The 23138-nt window shown below is 55.8% G+C and overlaps 1 protein-coding gene across 3 annotated transcripts; it reads right to left on the bottom strand.

The window, feature by feature from the left end:
- Positions 1-62: 62 nt before the first annotated feature.
- Positions 63-20906, bottom strand: SERINC2 (serine incorporator 2). 3 transcript variants are annotated; one of them, XM_069477581.1, is made up of 11 exons: positions 20832-20906; positions 20243-20293; positions 8939-9100; positions 7691-7881; positions 7135-7214; positions 6586-6723; positions 5846-6015; positions 4071-4161; positions 3635-3776; positions 1385-1591; positions 63-588 (listed from the first exon to the last, which is right to left on the bottom strand). In XM_069477581.1, exons 1-11 carry the CDS (start codon positions 20844-20846, stop codon positions 453-455), a joined length of 1383 nt encoding a protein of 460 aa, XP_069333682.1. In that variant the 5' UTR covers positions 20847-20906; the 3' UTR covers positions 63-452. The 3 variants fall into 3 exon arrangements, with proteins under 3 accessions (XP_069333682.1, XP_069333683.1, XP_069333684.1); XM_069477582.1 differs by lacking the exons at positions 20243-20293; positions 20832-20906 and adding an exon at positions 17905-17983; XM_069477583.1 differs by lacking the exons at positions 20243-20293; positions 20832-20906 and adding an exon at positions 17135-17150.
- Between the last annotated feature and the right edge of the window lie 2232 nt (positions 20907-23138).

The raw sequence follows: 23138 nt of genomic DNA, 5'->3' as shown, positions 1-23138 counted from the left end.
ACCCACACTGGCCAGATGCGCTGGGCCGAGGGTGAGGGCGCCAGACCAAGGGGAGGTACACACACTGGCTTGTTTATTAGGCAAAGTCTCAGAGACTCAGCAAGGCACAGAGTCCAGGAGGGGCTAGGAGTGCCCGGGGCCTCAGCACCCCATGGCCGTGAGCACCCTGTGACGGCTCTGGGCAGCTCTCTCCTTCAGCCCCGTCTCCTGGGGGGGCCTGAGAACGGGGGGGGGGGGGGCTTTTGTCCTAAGGGGCTGAGTATGGGCAATGGTACAAGGGGAAGGAGGGACAGCTCCGTGGAGGGGGGGTCCTCAGACCCTGAAGGCACTAAGAATGGAGTGGCCCCGCACAGGGGCAAGTCCTGGAGGTGGGGCGGCGCGGGGTGGGTTGGGGGTCACTGAGCGAGAGGTACCAGGCACCAGGAGGCGCCGGGCAGGCGGCAGGCGCTGTCTCAGCTGAAGTCGCGGTTGGGCAGGAGGAGGGGGGCGACCAGGGTCCACAGGTAGAGGAGCAGCCCTGCCCAGCTGGCGCAGATCTTCACCCACACGGCCGTCCACGTGCTGATCATCTTCAGGGTCTCGCCGGGCCTGGAACACACCACCTTCCCGTGAGCCCTGTCCTGGCGCCTGACCTTCTGACCCCGTGTGACCCCGACTTCATCTCTGGCTGTTACCCTGTAACTCTAGTCCTAACCTCTGACATTTCTGACACTCAGCCTTGTGGCCTGGACATAGCTCTGGACCTTGTACCACAGACCTGACCCTGACCTCAATTCCAATCTTGACCCTAGTCTGAGACCATAAAATTGTGACCTGGCTCCTGGTCTCTAACCTTGTGATCCTAATTCTGTGACCTCATTCCTAGTCTCTGACCTTGGGACCCTGGAGCTCCTGACCTTAGTCTTGGCCTCTACCCTTGATCTTGTGACCCAGGTGTGGCCTCTGACCTTACTATTACCTACCTTGACCCTGGCCCCTTGACCTTGCCACTTCACTCCCAGCCCCAATGTTAACCAAATGACCAAATCTGTTGTCTCCATATGGCCCCAATGCCAGCCCTAGACCTCATACTCCACACCCTAATCCCAACCCTCCAACCATGACTCCCAAATCTGACCCCATGATCTATCCCTGATTTGACAAGCCGGTCGGCCCTGCACCCCGACCTGTGAGCCCCGGCTGTCGGTCACCCAGTGAAGGTGCCAGGAGCAGAGCAGACTAAGGCACCGACAGGGAAGCTGGGGCAGAAAAGCGGCAAGCTCTATGCAGGGTCCCAGACATCCCCAGCCCAAGCCTTGAGCAGGCATCAGGGAGACCCAGCGAGGGACGGGAGGAGAGGACACGTAGCACCCAGGCCCACCCTCGCCCTGCCAGCTGCACGCACTTGTACCAGTTGGTGAGTGTCATCATGATGTACAGGGAGGCCAACACCATGCAGAAGTGGAAGAAGGAGTAGCTGTAGGTGACGCCGTCCTGCTCATTGTCAAAGGCTCGGCCCTCACAGGCCCCCTGCTGCTGCTGCTCCAGGATGGCTGGGCACTCCTCGGTCTGCATCAGGCTGTTCACCTGCCGGTGGTCCGAGGAGCGCAGACTGCGGGGCAGGGGAGAAGATGGGCAAACGGACAGCCAGGGCAGTGGTCATGACACTGGACACGGATGGCCCCAGAGCCACGAAGGCCAGTGACCTAGGCCCAGGGGGTAACAAACTGCTTTGACTCTCAACTCTACCCCCATCCCCAACCCTACTCTGTGTGATCTTGAGCAAGACACTTAACCTCTCTGAGCCTCTGATTCCTGTCTGTCCATTATTCCTGTAAAATCAGGGATAATGGCACCTCCCCCATACGGCTGCTGGGAGGGTTAAGTGGAACAAGGACGTGAAGCCCCCAGCACTGTGCCTCGCAGAGTCTGAACGAAACAGGCACTGTCACCATGCCCGCTCCTTCGCCACTTCTGTAAACACGCGCTGAGCACCTCGTACTGCACAGCACCTGCCAGACACTGCATTCATTAATAATGTTAATAATAAATAGCGCTCATTTGCTATTAATTCTGTTTCCTTTTATTTGTCTTAGGTAATTAGTTTTACCCACCATCTCCCCTTCCTTCGTGTTTACACTAAAAAAAGAAAATAATGATAGTAAAGATTGTGTGTCGTTGCTTTTCTAGGACGAGGTTTTGACGTTTTTAACAGTTTGAGACACTTATACAATTTTGAAAAACCAACTTGCATTTATTTTGGAAAAACAGGAGAGCAGGATTCCAGCCTCACCCCAGCCAGTGGAGGAATCGCCCTTGCCGAGCTTCCGCCGACACTCGTCACCAGCGACCATGTGCATAGGAATGCCCGGGAGCAGAGCCCAGATCCGGGCCATCAGAGCCACCTCTGGGCTCCCGCAAGTGCCACGCAGAGGCCTCAGGCCAGGGCACTGTGGGGCACAGCTGTGAACCTGCCGGGGGCAGGAAAAGAGTGCCACCCTCCTCCGGCCACTGCGTGCTCGCGGCCGCCTCCCTGAGTCTCAGTTTCCCCATCTGTAAAACAGAGGTCATTTGGGCCCTTCCAGCTTGAAAAGCAATCAGATGTGACAAAGGAGAGAGATGCTGTGAACTGCCCAGACTTAACTTGGAGAAAATGTTTTGAAAAAGGCCAAAACAAAACCAAATGTGAAACGGCCCATAGAATGTTCTAGCCCAGGGGCCTGGAGGCAGGTGTGTCGTGTCCGGGCTGGACAGACAGGGAAACAGGGGAGCATTTCGGGGGAAATGCTGGGCCACAGGGGGGCGGGCTCCGAGTCTGCCAGGTTCAGTGTAAACAATAATTAAACCTGACATTACGATCTGGTGACTCACAAAACAGACACCCACATCCACCTAGTTTTGCAGATGTTCACAGTTATTTGCAATAATATCCAACTCTTATTTGGCAGTTACTTGCCAAGTTCCTTTCTAAGCGTTTTAAACGTATTGATTCATCTATAACCCTTCAACAATCCACTGTGGGAGGCACTATGTTTATCCCTATTTTACAGATAAGGAGATCGAGGCCCAGAGAGGCTAGGTGACCTGCCTAAGATCACACAGCTAGTAAGTAGCAGTGCCAGGCTCAAGCACGGGCCGCCTGGCTGCAGGGTCCATGCAGATAAGCACCAGCTACGGTGCCCCTTTGAAAAAGGCTGCCATGCGACCTTCATCGTATGCTCAGGGCAGAGTGTGGGGTCACAGCCACTTCCACCGCAATGCAGGTTGTCATCCTCCTCTTACTGAGGAGGAAACTAAAGCTCAGAAAGGTTAAGCCACTTACCCCAAGCCACACAGCAGGTGAGAAAGAGCCTAGACCCATTGGCCCTAGTCCAGGGTTCTTCCCTGACCCCAAAGCTGCCTGTGTCCCACTGAGCTGGGAACAAGGTGGCTGGGCGTGCAGGAAAGGGCCCTGAGCCAGCAGGCAGGGTCCAGCCTGCGTCTGCTGCCCGTTCACACTGTGCCCTCTGAGGGACTCGGTTTCCCTACAACACGAGGGCTGGACACGCTGCCTGCTGAGGGCACCTTCCAGCTTGGTGTCTTGGCTCCTACTTCCTCCCCTCACTCGGCTCTGGGCCCCATCAGGACCCTCCCCAGAGTCCAGGGCCCGCCACACCTGATGAAGAGAGTGCACAGGATGAAGATGATGAGGCCCACGATGCTCGGGGCGTCCCACCACTGGGTCTCGTAGCCCTCGGAGCCTGCCAGGACCGTCTCGTTGCTGAGCTGCGTGAGCAGGTGGGGGTTGCATTCCTGGTCTGGGGATGGGAGCACAGTCACCCTCAGCCCATGCAGGCTGGGTCCGGGTAGCCAGGCAGCCCTGAGGATGGCCAGAGAGCCAGCCCAAATGGACGGACAGACGCACGGCCAGCCACGTTCCAGCAACAGAGCAGACAAAACGGCCAAGAGGCAACCCGGGAACAGAGGGGCCCTCCCACCTCCCCGGATGGAGCTGGGATGTCCCTGTCAGCTGTGAGGGTGCCCAGCCCCCTGGCAGGGCAATGCTCGCCCAGAAACAAGGCCAGGCCTCCTTGAGCCTGGGCTGTACTCACCGGGGACATTGGATAGGGCCAGCCAGGTGACAAACATGGTGTACAGCGTGATGACCGAGGCCTGCAGCAGGCCTGAGTTGGGCTGTGCGTCCTGGCAAGAGCCGTTCATCAGTAAGATCCCTGCCAGGCCCAGAGACACCCCACTGCCCCCCAGCCCACTCACACCAACCACTCCGACCCTAGGGACATCCCACCCCACCCCACTTTGGAAAAACACCCCAGCCAGGCCACCCACCACACCCCCCAGCACCCAAAGGTGGAGTCCTGCTTCTTCCTCTTAACAGCCCTCGGATGACTCGACTTCCTCCCCTGCTGAAAGCCCTTCGAGGGTGGCATCTCGTCACACTCTGAATTAAAGCCTCCCTGGTCTGCCCCTGCCTTCACCTCCACCTGCTCCGCGGCCACACCCCTCCACCGCGGCCTGCTCCTGCGTGCAGGACCTGCCAGGCCCTCTCGCACCCCAGGCCGCTGCGCTTGCCGCGCCCCCTCCCTGGCACGCTCTTACCCAGGATCTGCGCACGGGCAGCCGCTCCTGCGTGTCTGAACAGGACTCTCAGCAGGGCCCTGAGAGCCCGTCCCTGCCAGCACGCCTACCTCTCAGCCCACCCCCCTCGCCCACTTTCCACGTGGCAGTCGCTACCCAAAATGGCCTCATCTGGCCCAGTCTCCTACCACGTGTCCTGCCCACCCTCACCACACGTGCACCTAAAAATACGAATCTGAACTGTGCGACCACGAGCACAGGCCCTGGAGCCAGCCTGCCTGGGTTCAAATCCCAGCTCCGCCACTTCCTAGCCGTGTGAGCCTGGCCAGGCTTCTTTACTTCTCTAAGCCTCAGTTTCCTCATGTGTAAAGTGGGGATGATGACGGTGTGAGGACCACATGTCACCACAGAGGCCACTAACTGCTGGCCATCATCATTATTCCTCCTCCTCCTCCTCCTCCTCACACCTGTATCCCTAACGCCTAGAAGAGGGCCTGGTACACAGCAGATGCTCAAGAGGCATTTGCTGAATGAATACTGATTGCTGTGTGACCTGGGACAGAGGCATCTCCCTCTCTGGGCTTCAACTTTCTCACTGGGAAATGAGGCTCTCTGGCCACAAGGGAGGTTCCCAGCCTTTCTGCTAACGGCCCCCAAAGACCACCTAAGCTACCTGTGAAACCCTGCCATGCGAGACCCCACACCGTGAAGTGCCACTACATTCACAAGTGGTCCGGTGGTACTTTCTGAAGAACAGTGACTTTGGGAACCCCCACCCATTGTTCCAGACGGTATGGGACTGGGAGCCGTGGCGCTGCATCTCCCAGCACCGCTGTCTTTTTCCCTGCCCGCCCCCCCCCCAACACCATTTCTTGAACCGTTGAGGAGTTCTCAGTGACTCTGCCTAACCTGTTCTCCTGATGTGCATAAAAACAAAAATAACAATAACTATACTAATGGCTAACGATTGATGGATATGTATATGCCAGGCATGCTGAGTGCTCACAGATAGGACCTCCATTGTGAGAACAACTTCAAATAGTAGGTGTTATTAATTCCATTTTTGTTCGAGGAGAGAGAAGCACAGAGAGGTTAAGGCACTTTCCCAAAGACACCCAGCACATAGATGTGAGAGCCGTGAGTCTAACTTGGGGAGGCTGACCTGGGAGCCCACACATTTAGCCCAAGCCCCTGCGACTGACAGCCCCTGCCCCAGGAGTCAGGTTCCTACAGGAAGCCCCACCCACCACAGGTTCGGGGCCCCAGGCCAGGGAGAGACAGGCACACTCACCTGGACCTTGGGCAGGACAGCGGCGATGGACACACAGACACAGAGGGTGAGGTTGAGGCCGATGAAGACCTTGCCCTCGTAGCAGGCGTCAGGCTGGGTGTAGTAGATGAACATCAGTGCCACGGCCGCAATCGACAGCGAGTAGAAGAGGAAGGTGAAGAAGAAGAGGCCTGGGCAGGATGGGCAGCGAGGGGTGGGTCGGGGGCAGGAGGCACAGGGACCCCCGCTCCCTCTGGGGGCTCGACAGGCAGCCCTCCCCCTCTCTGGGCCGCAGCTTCCTCATCCGGGGAACGCCATCAGCGTTTCTTACCAACACCTTTGCGAACTATTGCCCCACCCTGGCCTAAAATGATCCACCTGCTATGACAAGGTCACCTGCCGAAGACGTGCTGCCTGGTGCAGGGCAAGCGGAGGGAGGTGCGGAAACCACACGGCACCTGGGGGACCCTCTCTTCTTCATGTGTTCAGAAGAGCGAAAGAGACACAGGGACGCGCCCTGCCACTGGGTGTCAATGACCAAGTGTCACTTGAAGTTGGGTCCGGGCACCACCAGAAGGGCCTCGCACACTGCTGGCCCCCTCCAAGGCCCTTCCGAGTCAGCTCTCCTCTGATCCCCCTGAAGTCGCCCCAAGATGCCCCCCCAGGTTTTATCCAGCTCCAGGGAGCCCTCGGCTCCTCGGGCAGCCCAGCCTGCCCAAGCCTGCGTCCCCAAGCCCGAGTCCCCGCGGGGAGGCGCTGACCTGCGTACCAGGCGCGGGAGTCGCGCTCCTCGGCCCTGCACAGCCACCGCTGGTTCCAGGAGTGCGCAAAGTCGATGAGCAGCACCAGCTGGATGAGGATGAAGAGGAAGGAGCCCACGACGCCAAAGTAGAACCAGACTGGTGGGGAGAGGGGAGCAAGGCAGGAGGTCTGGCCGTGGGGACAGCAGCTCGGGGATTTGGGGCAGGCACACTCCCCATGGTCTCCCTCTCACTCACATGGACTCATCCCGTAAGCGTGCGTGCCGCGCCCGAGACAGTCCCACCCTCAGGGGGGACACCCTCAGCCACACACACAGATGCGCACAGGGTGGCAGGTGCGGGTCGGGGCCAGGCGGGACCCCCCCTAACCGAGCTGCCCAAAGGCAACAGGCTGAGCACCACGGTGCTGTCTCAGGGGTGGGGGCAGGGACCCAGCTAGCTGCTGGGGGGGCCTGGGTGCCGGGACAAAGAGCAGCCCCGCCATGCTCCCCCAGCCTGAGGCCCCCTCCCACTCCACGGTACCCCTCAGCCCTCCCCCACACCGCCTACCATTGGAGAAGGAGCCATCGGGGATGTAGAAGGCACCCACGGTGATGCCAATGAAGACCAGGAACTTGAAGAACCAAAACCTACGGTGAGGGGTCAGGGGACGCACAGGGAAGCTGAGTGGGGACAGGGGAACTGGAAGCCGGACCAGGCCTGGCCCAGAACCCCCACCCACAAAGAGCAGACACTGGGAGAGGGGAGGATGGACCTTCTGAGGGTCTGACAGGCACAGAAAGTCTGTCCTGGCCCTAGTAAAAGCCCTAAGGGGCAGAGGGAAGGACCAAGCAGGGTGAGGGTGGACACCCAGGTTCCAGCCCTACTGTGTCGCTAAAGTGCTGTGTGGCCTTAGGCTTGTTGTTGCCTTTTCTGAGCTTTATTTCCTCATCTGAGAAATGGGTATAACTAGTGAGCTGTTCTCTGCGCTGCGCCCTCCTGCCTTCAGGGGGTCTTGAGTCTGAGGGTGGAGTCTGGAGATCCCTGGAGACGGGAGAGGAAGGGGAAAGCCACGGGGGCAGGGGAGGGGCCCAGGTACAGGCAGGCACCCATCCCTGTCCCTCACCCGTTCTGGATGGCGGCCCGTGGGTCCCGGCTGCTGCGCACGCAGTTCATGAGCAGGGTGAAAAGGAAGAAGAAGGCGGCCATGGCGAAGCACATGCGGTAGACGGCACGGTAACCAAGCAGGGAGCCACAGTCGATGTGGCCCTGCAGGATGACGGAGGTCCCGGTCCCCTCCTCACACACCCAGGGCAGCTGTGGAGGCAGAAGGAGCGGCTTGAAGGCCCCACCATTCGGGGCTGAAGCCCTGTGAGTGAGCTCCCCGAACCGATGGTGCAGTCCCACCCTGTCACTCTCTGTCTGCTTCCCTGTTATCCCCACGGCCTCAGGAGCACACCGCACCTCCACAGCAGGGCTTCCTGCAGTGCGCTCCGCCCACCACCTACATCAGAACCACCTGAGAGGCTCGGGGAAAACAGATCCGGGGCCCCCTCCCAGGGAACAGAGCTTCTAAGGTCTTTCCGGGCCAGCTCTCCTCTGACCTCCCTGAAGTCTGAGCATCTGCATTTCTACAAACTCCCCAGGGATTCGCGCCTTGACACACACCAAAGTGTGAGAACCATTGGCCTAAATGTCCCCCTGTGCCAGGCTATGAAACGCTGAGATAGAAGGAAGAGTTAGGAGCCCCAATCTGGGCTTGGGCATTAAAGGCGAGAAGAGTGGCCGGGTGCAGTGGGTCACACCTGTAACCCCAGCATTTTGGGAGGCCAAGGCAGGAGGATCGCTTGAGGCCAGGAGTTTGAGGCCAGCCTGAGCAAGAGCGAGACCCCGTCTCTACAAAAAATAGAAAAACTAGCCAGGTATGGTGGCATGCTCCTGTAGTCTCAGCTACTTGGGAGGCTGAGGAAGGAGGATCGCTTGAGCCCAGGAATTTGACGTTGCTGTGAGCTGTGATGATACCACAGCACTCCAGCCTGGGCAACAGAGCGAGACCCTGTCTCAAAACAAAAAGGGGGTGTGTGCAGAGAAGAGCATCCCTAGGCTGGTGTCTAAGGGGCCAATAATGACTGATACGATCTTCCAAGGGGACCATAGCTTGTGAGAAACAAGAATCCCCCTGTGGGGTTCCAGCCCTCCTCCCATGTCCAACCTCAGACCATCAGTGTGCCCAAACACTCCGGCCACCTCTTCTTGATTAGCAGTAACCCCAAGTCTGGGACAGCGGAGTCTGGAGCAGCGGAGCCCCTTCCCCAGAGGCCAGGCCCCGCAGACGGCTCCCCCACCCGGCTCCGCCTGCCCCGGAGCCGCTCACCTTGTACAGCTGACTCTCCACGCCAGGGCTCAGCATGATGATGCACACCAGCACGCCCAGGAAGAGGAAGGTGGTGAAGACGAGGCGTGTCACGGTGGAGTTGCGGCCGGAGGGGCAGCAGCCGCACAGGATGCAGGGCGCAGAGCCACAGAGGCAGGACGCCTGCAGGAGGGCAGGGGACGGCACCGTCACTCTCCGCCTCTCCCCTTCCCCACCCAGGCACGCAGCACCCACCAGTGTCTCCCACTCTGCGCTGAGCTGGCAGGAGCACGCTCTTCCCCAGACGCCATCCTGCTTGACTGTCAAACCCGAGGGGGAGGCGGGTTCATACAGGGCCACGCGGCCAGTAAGCCCCAGGACCCAGATTCAAGTCTGGATCTAGCTCAGGACATATTGTGGCTTCAGAGAGGGTGAGAGCTGGGGTCACACTTTTTCTTACAGGGAGTGAGAGTGGTTTAAAAAAAAAATCAGAAGACCAGCTGTCACTGATTACCTGTGTGACCCTATACAACTCACTCAACCTCTCTGAACCTGTGTCCCTTCCTGGAAAACAGGATCCCAGTGGTACCTACTCCTCAGACCCCCTTTTCCCCTTCCGCACTTAGTTTTTCTCTGCGGGACTTAACTATCACCTGATAGGCTTGATATTTTGTTATGTTTGCCTCCCCTTTGTAGCAGGGCAGGGATTCTTGTGTTTGCTTCACTGGGGTACTAAAACAGTGCCTGGCACATAGTAGGAGCTTAGGGACTATCTGTTGTAGGAATATAAAGTGGCTGGCATAGTACCAGACACGAGCTAAGACCACGAAAAGCAGCAAGTGCGTAATAAACACCGGTTGAATGAACGGAGATTTCCAGCTCTGGGGCTATCCCAGCTCTGGGCAGCAGGTGGCGGTCTAACCGTTTCCCTCTGCAGAGTCCCCCGCCCCAGCGGCGATCCCGCGCGTCCCCGGCGCTGGCTGAAATCATGCGGGAGGCGGCCGCACCGCTCACAGCCGGTGCCCCCGAAAAGGAGACTCAGCCCTCTGGGAGCCCGGTTTGAAGACACAAGCCTCATATCCTGATGCCTCCGGTAAACTGTCCTCCCCCCAGACAGCCCCAGCTCCCCACCTGGGTATCTGAGAGCCCAGAAAGCGAGCCCCACCCTCCCGGAACTCCCCTGGGCAGGAAAGACACTGAGCAGATAATGGCACACGTCATGACGAGTGCTAAGAACAGGTACCCGGGCCATGAAAGTGCTAGCAGGGCCTCGTTTCGATTGGGGTGGGGGTGTCAGGGAAGCTGTCCCTGAAGAAATGACATTTAAGCAGAGAGCACAGGGATGGGGAGGCACTGCTAGACCAAGGGGAGGAAAGAAAGTTCCAGGAGGCTGGGGCATTTGAGGACTGGAAAGAAGGCCCTTGTGGCCGAAGTTTCATGAGTGGTGAGTGTGAGGTGGGACAGGCTGGCAAGGCCAGACCACACAGGGACCACAGACAGGAACAGGACCCTGGTTTTCATCCCAAGATCAATGAGCATCCAAGGGGTGAAAGCCGACGGACAGAAATAACCTCACATTGAAAGATCAGCTTTGCAGAGAGCAGGCTGACAAGGACCGCTGCTCCTCTGAGACCCCTACCCTTCTTTCCGGACTGGGCACAAAATACAGCACACTGTGCTGGGTGTAGCTGCCTTCCCGTCTCCCTCCTACGTGTCCCTCAGACTAGAAATGCCCTCTCTTACCCACCTCTCACCCCCATGAATGCTAAATGAAATGCTCAGGAAATGAAATGATTCCTTATGGTCCAAATCAAAACAGTCCACCCATCCAGCAACTTCTGGTTATACTTTGCAGCTGCCGCCCCCAAGTCCTGCCTCCTACCCATGGCTGTCTTTGGTAGGTGAGGGGATAAGAAAAGCCAGAAAAATGTTTTGTAGACCATAAAGAACATTCTGATTGTCAGACAGAGCAGGTTATTAGTCCCCTTTTACAGATGCAGAAATTGAGACCAGAGAGGTTAAGAAACTTAGGCGAGGTCACACAGCAAGTCGATAACAGTGCTGAAATTCAAGTAATAATAATGATAGTTCCTATTTATGAAGGGTTACTCAGTCCAAAGTACTGTGGTAAGCACCTTATCTACATTAAGCCTCACCGATGCTATGATTTAAGTGTGTTGTAACCTCCCATTTATAAATAGGGAAACTGAGACAGGGCACATGACTAAGGTTACATGGCAAGTAAGCCAAAGAGCTGCGATTCAAACACAGGACTGTGTGCACCAAGAGTCAGGCTCTGTCCATAAGGTAACACTGCTTCCAAGCCCACTAATTCATTGACAGCAGTTAATCAATTAATTTGATTTAAAAACATCCCATGATGAAAACAATCCCTCCGAGCCCAGAGAAAGCCAAGGGAGGTCACTGGGACTGACCTCGGGGGCCAGGTGCCCACTGCCTGGTGACGTCCTGACTCTGGCTTGTTACCACTTCCATTTGAGACACCTGAGACACAAGAAAACTGTTCCACTTCCAGGGAGCTTGGCCTTTCAACTCACTCTGGTTCTTAAAGATCAAAATCCAGATGTTCCTGATACCTGAACCTCAGTATTTCCAAGGGCCTGAGAAGCAGTCAGAGAGACCAGGTCAGGGAGGGAAAACACAAACCAGCTCCCAGCTGTTTCCAGAGCATCTTTGGAAATGTTCATGCACTCGGATCCATTCATTCCACCTCTGGAATGGCTCCTAGAAGAACCTCTTGCTACAGAAATTCTAGCCCATGGGAGTAAGGGCAGACACGGGTGCACACGCACAAACACACGGATGTCTACTGTGGCACTCATCGTGACGGGAAAACAATAAGGGAATATTGAAAATAGCAAAATAGGCCGGGCGCGGTGGCTCACGCCTGTAATCCTAGCACTCTGGGAGGCCGAGGCGGGTGGATTGCTCAAGGTCAAGAGTTCGAGACCAGCCTGAGCGAGACCCCGTCTCTACTAAAAATAGAAAGACATTATATGGACACCTAAAAATCTATATAGAAAAAATTAGCCGGGCATAGTGGCACATGCCTGTAGTCCCAGCTACTCGGGAGGCTGAGGCAGTAGGATCGCTTAAGCCCAGGAGTTTGAGGTTGCTGTGAGCTAAGCTGACGCCACGGCACTCACTCTAGCCTGGGCAACAAAGTGAGACTCTGTCTCAACAAAAAAAAAAAAAAAAAAAAGAAAATAGCAAAATATCCATCAATACATCATGGTGCTCCATAACACGAACAGTGGCTGAATCTTAGCACCAGCCTAGGCCCTCGGAATGGAGAACTTGGAATTTAAGAAGCCCTGAGTCTCTGAGTCTTAAAGCTGCAAGGTTCCTTGGCATTCAACCAATCCAGTCTCTTTCCAGTGAAGAATCACCCAGAAAGCAGCCGGCCGTGCTCTGCTGCTTGCACACTGCTAATGACAGAGAGCTCACTACTTCCCAAGGCAAGCCAGACAGCTCTGAAACTGTGAGTGGTTTGGCATGATGTGAGCAGGCTTTCACACTCTCTCCTGGTTCCCTAGAGCCAGCGACAGAGGTTGTTAGACTCACTCCTGGGGCACTAGGTGGGTAAGGGAGGGAGCTAAAGGCTGGAGTCACAGTTTTGAGTTTTTTCCTTAAAACAAACTGACCCTGGCCGGGCGCCGCAGTGGCTCACGCCTGTAATCCTGGCACTCTGGGAGGCTGAGGCGGGAGGATGGCTTGAGCTCAGGAGTTCGAGACCAGCCTGAGCAAGAGTGAGACCCCATCTCTACTAAAAATAGAAAAATTAGCCGGGTGTCATGGTGCATGCCTCTAGTCCCAGCTACTCGGGAGGCTGAGGCAGGAGGATCGCTTGAGCCCAGGAGTTTGAGGTTACTGTGAGCGAGGCTGACGCCATGGCACTCTAGCCTGGGCAACAGAGTGAGACTGTCTCAAAAAAAAGAAACTGGCCCTCCACTTCTGGATATATAAGGGAAAGAACTGGAAAAAGGGGCTCAAACAGACATTTACACACCCGTGTTCATGGTACCATTATTCACAGTAGCCAAAAGGTAACAACAGCCAAACGAGCCAAGTGTCCACTGATGGATGGACGAATGAACAAAATGTGCTGTATCCCTACCATGGAATATTATTCCCCCTTAAAAGGGGAGGCAATTCTGATACCTGCTACAACATGGATGAGCCCCGAGGACATTATGCTAAGTGAAATAAATCAGACACAAAAGAACAAGCTTTGTATGAACCCACTTAATATGAGGTACGTAGAGTGGTCAAATTCATAGAGAAAAATGGCAGAACGGTGGTTACAAGGGCTGGGGAGTTACTGATTAATGGGAGTTTCAGGCTGGGAAGATGAAAAAGTTCTGGAGGTGGATGGTGGTGATGGTCACACAACAATGTAAATGTACGTAATGCCACACTTAAAAATGGTTAAAATGGCACATTCTATGTTATGCATATTTTACCAAATAATGAAAAGGCAGGGGCAGGGAATTTTCGGGGAAGAGCAGGAAGTCAGCTTGGTGAGGAAGGGAGAAGGGCACTCCCAGCAAAGGGAATGACACCTGCAAAGCTACAGGACACTGTATTTTCAGGGTGGCTGAAAGGGCGAGAGAAGCTGGAGACGTCACAGAAGTGGTGACCAAGGTCCCTGCAGGCCACGCCAAGGAGCCTGGACTTTAACCTGAAGGCAGTGAGAAACCATTGCGAAAGAAGAGGAACGACATCAGGTGTGCACTTTAGAAATATCACTCTGGCCACAGAATGGAAGACTGACTAAGTGGGTGGTGCAGTGACCGGGAGGAGAGAGAGTTGGGGCTGTTGTTGGTAATCCAGGCGAGAGCCGACATGAGGAAAGAGGATGGATTCCACAGTTACCATTGTGTGGGTTCACCGACGCTACTTACTCCTGACAGCACCACTCATCTGGGATCCGTATTATTAGTGTCGTATTTTTTGTATATTTTTAAATATATAATCTATTTTTAATATATCTATCTCTTAAATTATAATCTCCTTGAAGACTTTTTAAAAAGGGTTAAAATGGTAAATTTTAAGTTATGTATATTTTGCCACAATTTAAAAACAAAAACCCAAAAAGGCCAGGTGGGGTAGCTCACGCCTGTAATCCTAGCACTTTGGGAGGCCAAAGCAGGAGGATCGCTTGAAGCCAGGAGTTTGAGACCAGCCTGAGCAACATAGTGAGATCCCATCTCTACAAAAAATTTAAACATTAGCCAGGAATGGTGGCAGGCACCTGGAGTCCCAGCTACTTGGGAGGCTGAGGCAGGAGGATTGCTTAAGCCCAGGAGTTTGAGGTTGCAGTGAGCTGTGATGACGCCACTGTACTCTAGCCTGGATAACAGAGTGAGACCCTGTCTTAAAAAAAAAAAAAAAAAAAAAAAAAAACTAGCCCCAGCAAGAATGAAGTTTGCAGTCTTCATGAACTGGCTGAGCCACCCAGGACTAGTCAAAACAGGAGAGAAGAGGTCAGCCGGAAACTTCTCAAGGCATACTTACTTCCCCCATGCAGGGCCAAGAATGCAGATCCTGGCACTGGCTCTACCATCAGCTTATAGTCTGACCTTAAGCAAGGCTCCCCCACCTCCATGGGACTCAGTTTCCTCATCTGTGAAATGGACTCCTGGGGCAGGACAGTGGGGTTGCTCAGAACCCAGGCTCTACCGTCAGGCAGCCCTGGGTTTTACTAGCCTCACCACTTCCTCACACATGGTCCTGAGCAATGCACCACTCTGGGGTGTCCATGCTGCGGCTGCTGCACACCAGCTTCGTGCTTAATATGTAGATGTGGGCCTGGCACAGTGGCTCACGCCTGTAATCCTAGCACTCTCGGAGGCCAAGGCAGGAGGATCATTTGAGCTCAGGAGTTCAAGACCAGCCTGAGCAAGAGTGAGACCCTGTCTCTCCTAAAAATAGAAAGAAATTAGCCAGGCATGGTGGCACATGCCTGTAGTCCCAGCTACTCGGGAGGCTGAGGCAGGAGGATCGCTTGAGCCCAGGAGTTTGAGGTTGCTGTGAGCTAGGCTGACGCCACGGCACTTTAGCCCAGGTGACAGAGCGAGACTCTATCTCAGTAAATAAATAAGTAGATGTGCATGCCTCAGTCCCACTTAATCCTCGAGACACGCTAAGCTGCAGGCACCACGGTTCTCTCCACTTTACAGACAAGGAGGGGGGCAAAGTGACTTCCTCCATTCCACAGTCACACAGATGAGAAGAGGCCAAGCCAGGATTCGAATCCAATCAGTCTGACCCAAAGGCCTTTCACCCTCCCTCGCATGTAGAGGGCCCTCCCTAAATATTTGCTGACTGGCCAAGTCACCATGTGCTGGCTTGCCTGGTGACCCAAACCCCTGTGGGCCCATCTTATCTCCCCATCTGGGCAGGACTCACCTTCAGCCCAGTACAAATGCTGAGAGGCACAGTCTGCAAATGGGTCGCAGCTGAGAGGATACAAAAGTCTCACGTACCCAGCTGCCCAAAAACATTCCTCCTAAAGATGCCTGGGGACACCCCCCCCACTAGAACCTTCCTCCTGTAAGGCAACTTCACTGAAACAGGATGTCATTGGCGTTCAGTAGTGCCCAACTGCACCACTTAATGCTGTGTGGCTGCGTGGCAGTCACCTTCCCTCTCTGATCCAGTTTCCTCATCTGTAAAGTGGGAATAGCATTAACTGCCCCCCTGGGATCTTTGTGAGGATTAAATGAAAGATTATATACATAATATAAAGTGCTTACGACAGTGCTGGGCCTGCACCATTGCTGGACAGCTCTATGCCATGAGTGCTAGGACTATAGTAAGTTCACAGTAAATGGTGGCTGTTGGTATGATTATCTGTAAAATGGGATAATGATGTTACAGGACTGGGGGTGGGAAACCAATAGATGGCATGGATGAGGGGCTCGGGACAGCACCTACCTCCGTAAATGTCAGAGGTCAGAACCCCCAGAATAGGACACTGAAGGGAGGGGCAAGTCCCTTGTGGATATTAGATACTCACTAAGTTCCCTCCCAGTTCTACCCTGGGCCAGCCCTGTCCCTCAGGCAACCAGGATGTGGGGAAGGGAGGGAAGTTGTGGGCAGATGCCTGAACCAGGAATCAGATTTGATCTTGACTCCACCCTTTCACTGTGCAACGTTAGGCAAGTCAGCTAACCCCTCTGGGCCACAGTTTTCTCATCTGTAAGCTGAGGGTTTGAGCAGGCCTGCCTGGGCTCAGCCTAGCAGGATTCTGTGACTCAGAGAGCAGCATTTGGCTTTGCATTATCTCCAAATGGAACTCTCCACCCACCTTTCCTCAATAATAAATAACTGCAGCTCCCACAGTGAGCACTCACTGTATGCCAGGAGCTGTGCTACATCCCTATCCCATTTAGTCTTTCCAACAGCTTTGTGAGGGAGGCGCTCTCATCCTCCTCAACTTACAGATGGGGAGACCACGGCACAGAGGGCTGGGGGGTTGCCTCTCAACGTCCCCCACCGCCAGGCCGGCCCAGCAGGGCCTGTGCCGCACCAGGTGCAACCAGGGGTAAATGTGGTCAGCTGCAAAGAAACGCTCCCTCCCTCCCTCACCAGGAAGCGAGCCCTTCCTGGGCCAGCCCCAGCCCAAACCTTGAATTCACTGGGCTGGGGGGACCACCAGCCTGATTCCTCCTCCTGCACACACACACACACACACACACTTCTCTTCGGAGGCCCAGAGAGGACAGGAGATGTGCCCAGGGACCCTCTACAGCTTCTCTGCGCTGATCTCATTCTCAGAAAACGGCTGTGAAGTAACTCTCTAGATCCCCAGCTCTCGCCCCACGCCCCCTCCTAACACACACACACATCAGGGACAAAGGAAAGCAAGCCCTGAGATTCAGCAGCCACTGGAGTCCCCTCTCCCTCTCGGCGCCTCTTTGTGTGGGGCCAGAGAGGGAGGGGCCGCCCGACTGAACCTCGGATTTAATGAGGGGAAGAGGGAGGGAGAGCGGCTGGGAAAGGGAAAGAAGGGGCCTCGCAGCCGGGTCTGGCGGGAGCCCCTCCCCTACGCTGGCTGCAGCCCAGGAGCAGAGGCTGGCGCCCCCCAGGTCCCGCACCCAAACGACCAAGCACTGTCCCCTACACACGAACCTCCCCCAATTCCTGGTTTCCCAACTCAAAGTTTGGCCCATTGGTCGGTGCCACCCGCACCCACCTCACTCGAGGGCGGCTCAGGTCCGGGGCTTCCTCCCCACCCCCCACCCCCATCCCCACTCTGGGGCCCAGGGGGCCGCCGGGGACGTGCCAGGAGTTCGCGCGAGCCAGACCGAAGGAGGCAGACAGGGCACCGAGCGATGGAGGGGCGGACGGCAGACGGACGGACGCCGACCGGAGGCAGACAGAAGACAAAGACCGCTGGACAAACCAGCGGACACATGTCAGACAAATGCAAAGGGACAAACTGAGCCGGACCGAGAGGCACCGGCAGACCGACGGGCCGACTGCCAGAGGGACAGAGAAGGGCACACGCAGAGAGGCACCGGCACCGGGCGGAGCAGACAAAGAGAGCGTCCGGGACAGACAGGCGCACCCCGAGGACCACCCCAAGTTGGGCGGGGGCGGGGCCGGCCGCTCCCCTCACCCCGGGCTCCGGGCCTCAGTCTCCCCAGTCCCCGGGAGGGGCGCCCGCCGAGGGCACTCCCCGCCCCGCCCGGCGTGCCACCCTCCCCCGCGGTAACCCGAGCCGCGGACACCAGCTGCCCCGCGCCCGCCGGCCGGGATGGGGTCGGGGTGGACCGGAGCCGGACTGGGGGTGCCGAGTCAGAGGGGCTGGAAGGACGAGCAAGCGGGGTGCCGGCCCTGAAAGACAAGTTCGGAGGAAGGAAAAAGAAGAAACTATTTAAAGGAAGAAGAACAGAAAAAAGTGCGGGGCCGCAGCAGGAGCAGGCGGCGCGTGGCGGGGCGGCGGGGTCGGGACTCACGCAGCTGAGCAGGGAGCAGGCTCCCAGGCAGGCCCCCATGGCTGCGGCGCGGGGCGCGGGGCGCGGCGCGCGGGCCTCGGGATCAGGGTGCCCGAGCCTGGCCCCGCCCCGGCCCCGCCCCGGCCCCGCCCCGGCCCCGGCCCCGCCCCACCTGCCGAAGCCGCTCGACGCTTTCCGGTGGCGCTCGGGGCCGCCCCAGACTCACCTGGGGCAGGTGCGCGGGGCGGGACCATAGGGGAAGGCGGTGGCTGGGGACTCCCGCGGCCGCTCGAGCCGCGCAACCGGACCCAGCTCCGGCCCAGGCGCGTACCTGCTCCAAAGCGAGCGTTTGGAAATAGTGAGACCTAGGTTTGAGTCCTGGCGAGGCCACTGTGTGACTCAGGACACAGTCGCCCCTGGGGACAGAAGGCAAGAGGTCACGGCTGACTCCTCGGTGCTTGGCGCAGAGCCTCTGCTCCATTTGTAGGTGTCCAATGATGCATGACGGGGTAAAGAAGCTTGAGCAAGTCACTTCCCCTCTCTGAGCCTCAGTTTCCCTGTCAGTAAAGTGAGGCTACATACCTCATAGGGCTATTACAACACATGGTAGATGCTTGACAAATATAAGCCCCCTGTCCCGCTGTTCCTTCTAAGACCTCAGCCTCACACTGCCCTCCCTGCCTCCACCTGTTCTTCAAACCTCTGACTCGCAGCAGCCTGTCTTATGGCACCCCTACTCGGGGCCCATGGCTCCCTAGGGGTGCCCAAGCCCTGGCCCCTAGCTGAGGAGGTCAGAAGGGGTGAGTAGGTCACATTCCTGGCAGATCGCCCTCCAAGGGTACCTGTAAGAGACCCAGAAGGAGGGCTCTGTCATTACTCTCCACTCACCCTCCAGCCCTCTCCTCAGCCAACTCTGGCCAGGACAATGTTAGGGAAAGACTTCCTGCCTCGCAGCTGGCCCCAGGGCCACAGATCCGGCCCGACTGCATCCTGGGGTGATTCACGGAGCGCCAGGCTTACCCATTAATTGTGCCAGGACTGAACACATCCTGCACTTTCCCTCCTCCACACTTTTGCCCACGCAATGCCCTCCTCTTGAAAGTCCTTCTCCTTATCCCTCTTTCTCCCCTCCGAAGCCTTGCTCACATCCCATATCTTCTCAGGGAGGAGAACCACCTCCATCATCCACAACCCACTACCGGGCGCCACCAGGAAGTAAATTCTCTCGATTCCCTTGTGCTTCCAAAACGACACGGACCTCCCTCTGGCCTCACAGATAACCCCAGCATGGGCCAAACTCTTCCACCACATGGTACCAATGGAACCCCACATCAGCCCTGAAAAGTAGATTAATTCCCCACCTCCACCCCAATTTACAAATGAGGAAACTGAGGCTCAAAGAAATAGTGACGTGCTAGACATAAACTGACCACTGGATAAACGTCAGCTGGGATCACTGTGGCAGTTGTTACTGTTGCTCAAGGCCACACAGCTCAGAAAAGTGGAGCTGGAAGCCCACCTGGTCTGGCTTTGACCCTGATGTCTTACTGCCTCTCTTGGAAACTGGAGGTGACAATATCCAGTCCACCTCTTTTTCTGTCCAGTAATATATCAGTCCTTCCCTAGTCTGAGGCCCTTAGACTTTGAGCCACCTGATGACTGTCCCATCCCTGGCTTCCCCCCGCCCTGCCTGGGCACAGCACGGGGCCTGGTACACAGTAGGCAGTAAAGGCTTGCTGGATGAGTCTGAGCTTTCACCGCAAGCCCATTTTCCTCATTCGGCTGTGACAGTCGGATCCAAAAACAGCCCCTACACCGTCACCTTCTACACAGCAACCCTCTATGCCTGAAATGCCACCAAGCAGTCTGAAGTGAGCCCTCTGCACATCTTCCCATCCCAGGGTCAGGTTCCTTTGACACTTCGGCCGCAAGGGCCAAATTTTCCATCCCCACCCCTCCCTTCCCGTGACCTGGTACAGTAGAAAGTGCCCAAGACCAAGAGGAGCAACACCTGGGATTCTCGTTCTGCCATAGACTCCCACACCCCATGCTGTCCCGGGGGCCACTTCACCTCTCTGTACATCCATCCCCTACCCTGAAATAGCCACGGTCATTCTGTTTACCCTCACAGAACAATTGCGAGCTTCTAAGAGAGCGCTCTAAGAAACAGGCAGTTATCTGAAGGGAGTGAGGGATTAATATGGCTGTGTATAAAGGTACAGCCCCTCTGGCTTTGGATCGAGGTTTTCCAGAGCAAGGCAAACGTGCTGCCATTGTCCTGGCCTCCCTCCTGCCCAAGAGCAAGGCCAGCCCAGCTCTCGCAGCCTCCTTGTCACCCTGCACAGAGGGGGTAACTCACTGAGTGGTTTGGTCCTGGTGACTCCTCCTCTCTCAGCCTCACACTTCTCATCTGTAAAATGGAAATAATTATTTTTGCCCCGGCAATCTCAGGGGACTATTGAGGAGATAAAATGACGAAGTAAAGTCTTCATTTCGTGGTCCTGGCCAGCCTGTCAGCCTTTTTTCCAACCTTGAACCTCCTGCATAGGACCAGAATAGCTCTGTTTCTGAAACCCCCAAAAGCAAGATCACAGTCAACAGCTGTGTGACCGTGGCAAGCCACTCAACCTCTCTGAACCTCCCTGGAGGGTTGAGATTCAGGATTCAGCTCTTCCACCCAATGCCACGGAAACTATGTCCATTGAGAGAAACATGCAGGGGTCATTTGGTCCATCCCCCTGTGCCCATCACCCAGCCCAGATAGAATCTCAACTCTGCAGTTCCCAAAGGAGGTAGGCTCTGGCTTCTGAGGCCACTCACCCCAAGGGTTCTTTAATCTGATCTCATTAGGCCTCAGTTTTCAAATCTGCATTATAGGAACAAACTCCTGTCCAAGCCCCCAGCGTCCCCCAACATCCCAAATCCATTCTTGCCCCATCCCCACTCACCATCCTCCCATCCATGAGGACTCAGATGCACTCTGGCTTTGGGCCTCCTGTCCCCTGGACCTCACTCTCTACACTGGCCTCCACTTCCTGCTTCTGACCCATTTACAGAGCAGGGCTAAGGACATCCCTTATGAATATGCATGAAGGATAATGAGAGCCTGGGATTGGGAGAGCATCTGGGGAGAGGCGTTCATATAAGCACCATCCACCCCACTTCTCCCCACACACACCCCCAGCCAAGGCTGCCCTTCCTCCCAAAGAGTGCATGGGAGTTTGAGTCAAAAGGTTGAAGTTACAATAATAATATCCACAGCAACTATTTTTAAGAGCTTACCACATGCCAGGCACCCTGCCAAGAACATCTCCTGTAAGATGCATTTAAGGTAGGAACTATTTCCCCCACTTAGCAGATGAGGAAATTTTGATGCTCCCAGAAGGTAACTTGTACACAGGTCATATGGGGGACATGCACGGTGATTACGTGCAGAGCCAGGATGGAACTCAGGTTTCCTCGGGAGGATGAAACTCCAGCGCTGGTGCTGTAAACCCAGGTGTTGCCCAGATGTGCAGGTCCAAGCCAGGAGCCCTGAGCACGAGGTCACAGGGCCACTTCTGGATGAGCCTACCTGGGCCTTGTGAAAGGACCCAGGTCCTGGAAGGGACTCCACCTGGAAAGTATGGAGACAGGAAGGCACCGTGCACGTTCACGTTCACAGAGACGCACGCTCAAGCATGCGCACGCAGGGTGTTCTGTGCCCCTGATGGAAGCGCGTGTGATGGGGGTGCCCTGTGGCTGCTCAGTGTCTGCCCCTCAGTGTCGCGCATGTGCCTTTTTCCAGTTGACAGTTAGAGAGGCCCGAAGTGGGCCAGGGGTGGGAATGCGGCATGAACAAGGCAGACGCAGTCCTGCCTGCACGGAGCAGATGGTGCGGCAGGATTTGCTTTCCACATGCAGTAACGCTCCAGAAGGAATCCGATTCCTCTGTGGGAAGTGCCTACGGGGTGAGGGAGAAGACTGTGGCGAGAGTGGAAAAGGTGGGACGTTAGGGACCGGGAGCTGCTGGGGCGGCTCTGGCACTTGCCTGAGATGTGGTGGGGGAGAGAGCCAGGACCTGACACCGACTCTGTGAGCGTCACAGGTTTGAGGATCCCCAAAGGTCCCCAGATGCCTCCCTTACAGACGTGAAGGGTCTGCCGTGAATGCACACATGGGTGGGGGGAAGGGTTGTGTTTGCTATGTGGATAGATGTGGACGGACACATGTGGACATGTGCATGGAATGTACAAGTGTGGATTGGGGGACATGAGTACATCACAAGTGGTGTGTGCCCATATGGTTTTACATACAGGGGCGTGGGTGTGGGTGTGCCTGCGTGAGTAGCAGGGCCTGTTACCATGGAGAAGGGGGAGAGAAGAGAGCATCATTTGGTCCAGGCCTCACATTCACAGGCCCCAAAAATGCATCAAAAAATGAGATGGATAAATGAATAAAGGAAGAGACGGCTCCCACCCTAGGAAGGCCCCCGACCGGGGTGCTCCTCTCCCCTCCTCCCCACCCCAGCCCACAGTTCCCTTTTCCAAGGGGAAAAAGAAGGGAGAGAGGGATGGATGGCTGAGTGGGTGGCGAGACAGATATAGGGTTGGACAGAGGAGTGGATAGAGGGCTGGATAGAGGGCTGGGTATGTGATAAAGCAGATACCGCAGATGTTCACTGTAGACTCCAGGTGGTGAGTATAGGGGTGTTCATGTATAATTCTTTCAACATTTCTGGATGCTGAAAACTTTTCATAACACAATGTACCCTCAGAGTGGGCTGGATGTCTGTCTACCCGAGAGACCAGGGACAAGATGGAAAGATAGAATGTTCATCACACCATTTTAAACTTGCATCCCATTGCCGGACCACATGGCGCTGTGAACTCATTCTTTTTATAATTCCTGTAATTATCTTCTGTGTCTCCCATTTGCATTGCATTGGATGTGTGTGTGGGTTGGTGTACGTTTTAAAAATGTTAATTTGCTAAATAAAAACAACGTAAAACACACCACAATTGTGACCATCCTATTTAGGCCTTTCTTCATTTTTAACTTACTGGGAGCCTCTAAAAAAAAAAGTACTCTAGGCCTCTCTTGGCCCAAGGGAGCCCCTGTTGTTCAGGGTGTGTGGGAGGGGTTGCACATATATATACATGTCAGGTATAGGAACACGTGAGTGGGTTGGACCAATGCCCGTGTGAGCGCTTGCACAGAGACCTCAGCCTCCTCCAAGCCCCCATGAAGCCAGCACCATTCCTGGCGCCAGGAGG

This window comes from Eulemur rufifrons, chromosome 8, assembly GCF_041146395.1.
Source record: "Eulemur rufifrons isolate Redbay chromosome 8, OSU_ERuf_1, whole genome shotgun sequence".
NCBI classification, from domain to species: Eukaryota; Metazoa; Chordata; class Mammalia; order Primates; family Lemuridae; genus Eulemur; species Eulemur rufifrons.
Note: the sequence above shows the minus strand (reverse complement) of the source record. Positions and strands in the feature narration are given on the sequence as shown.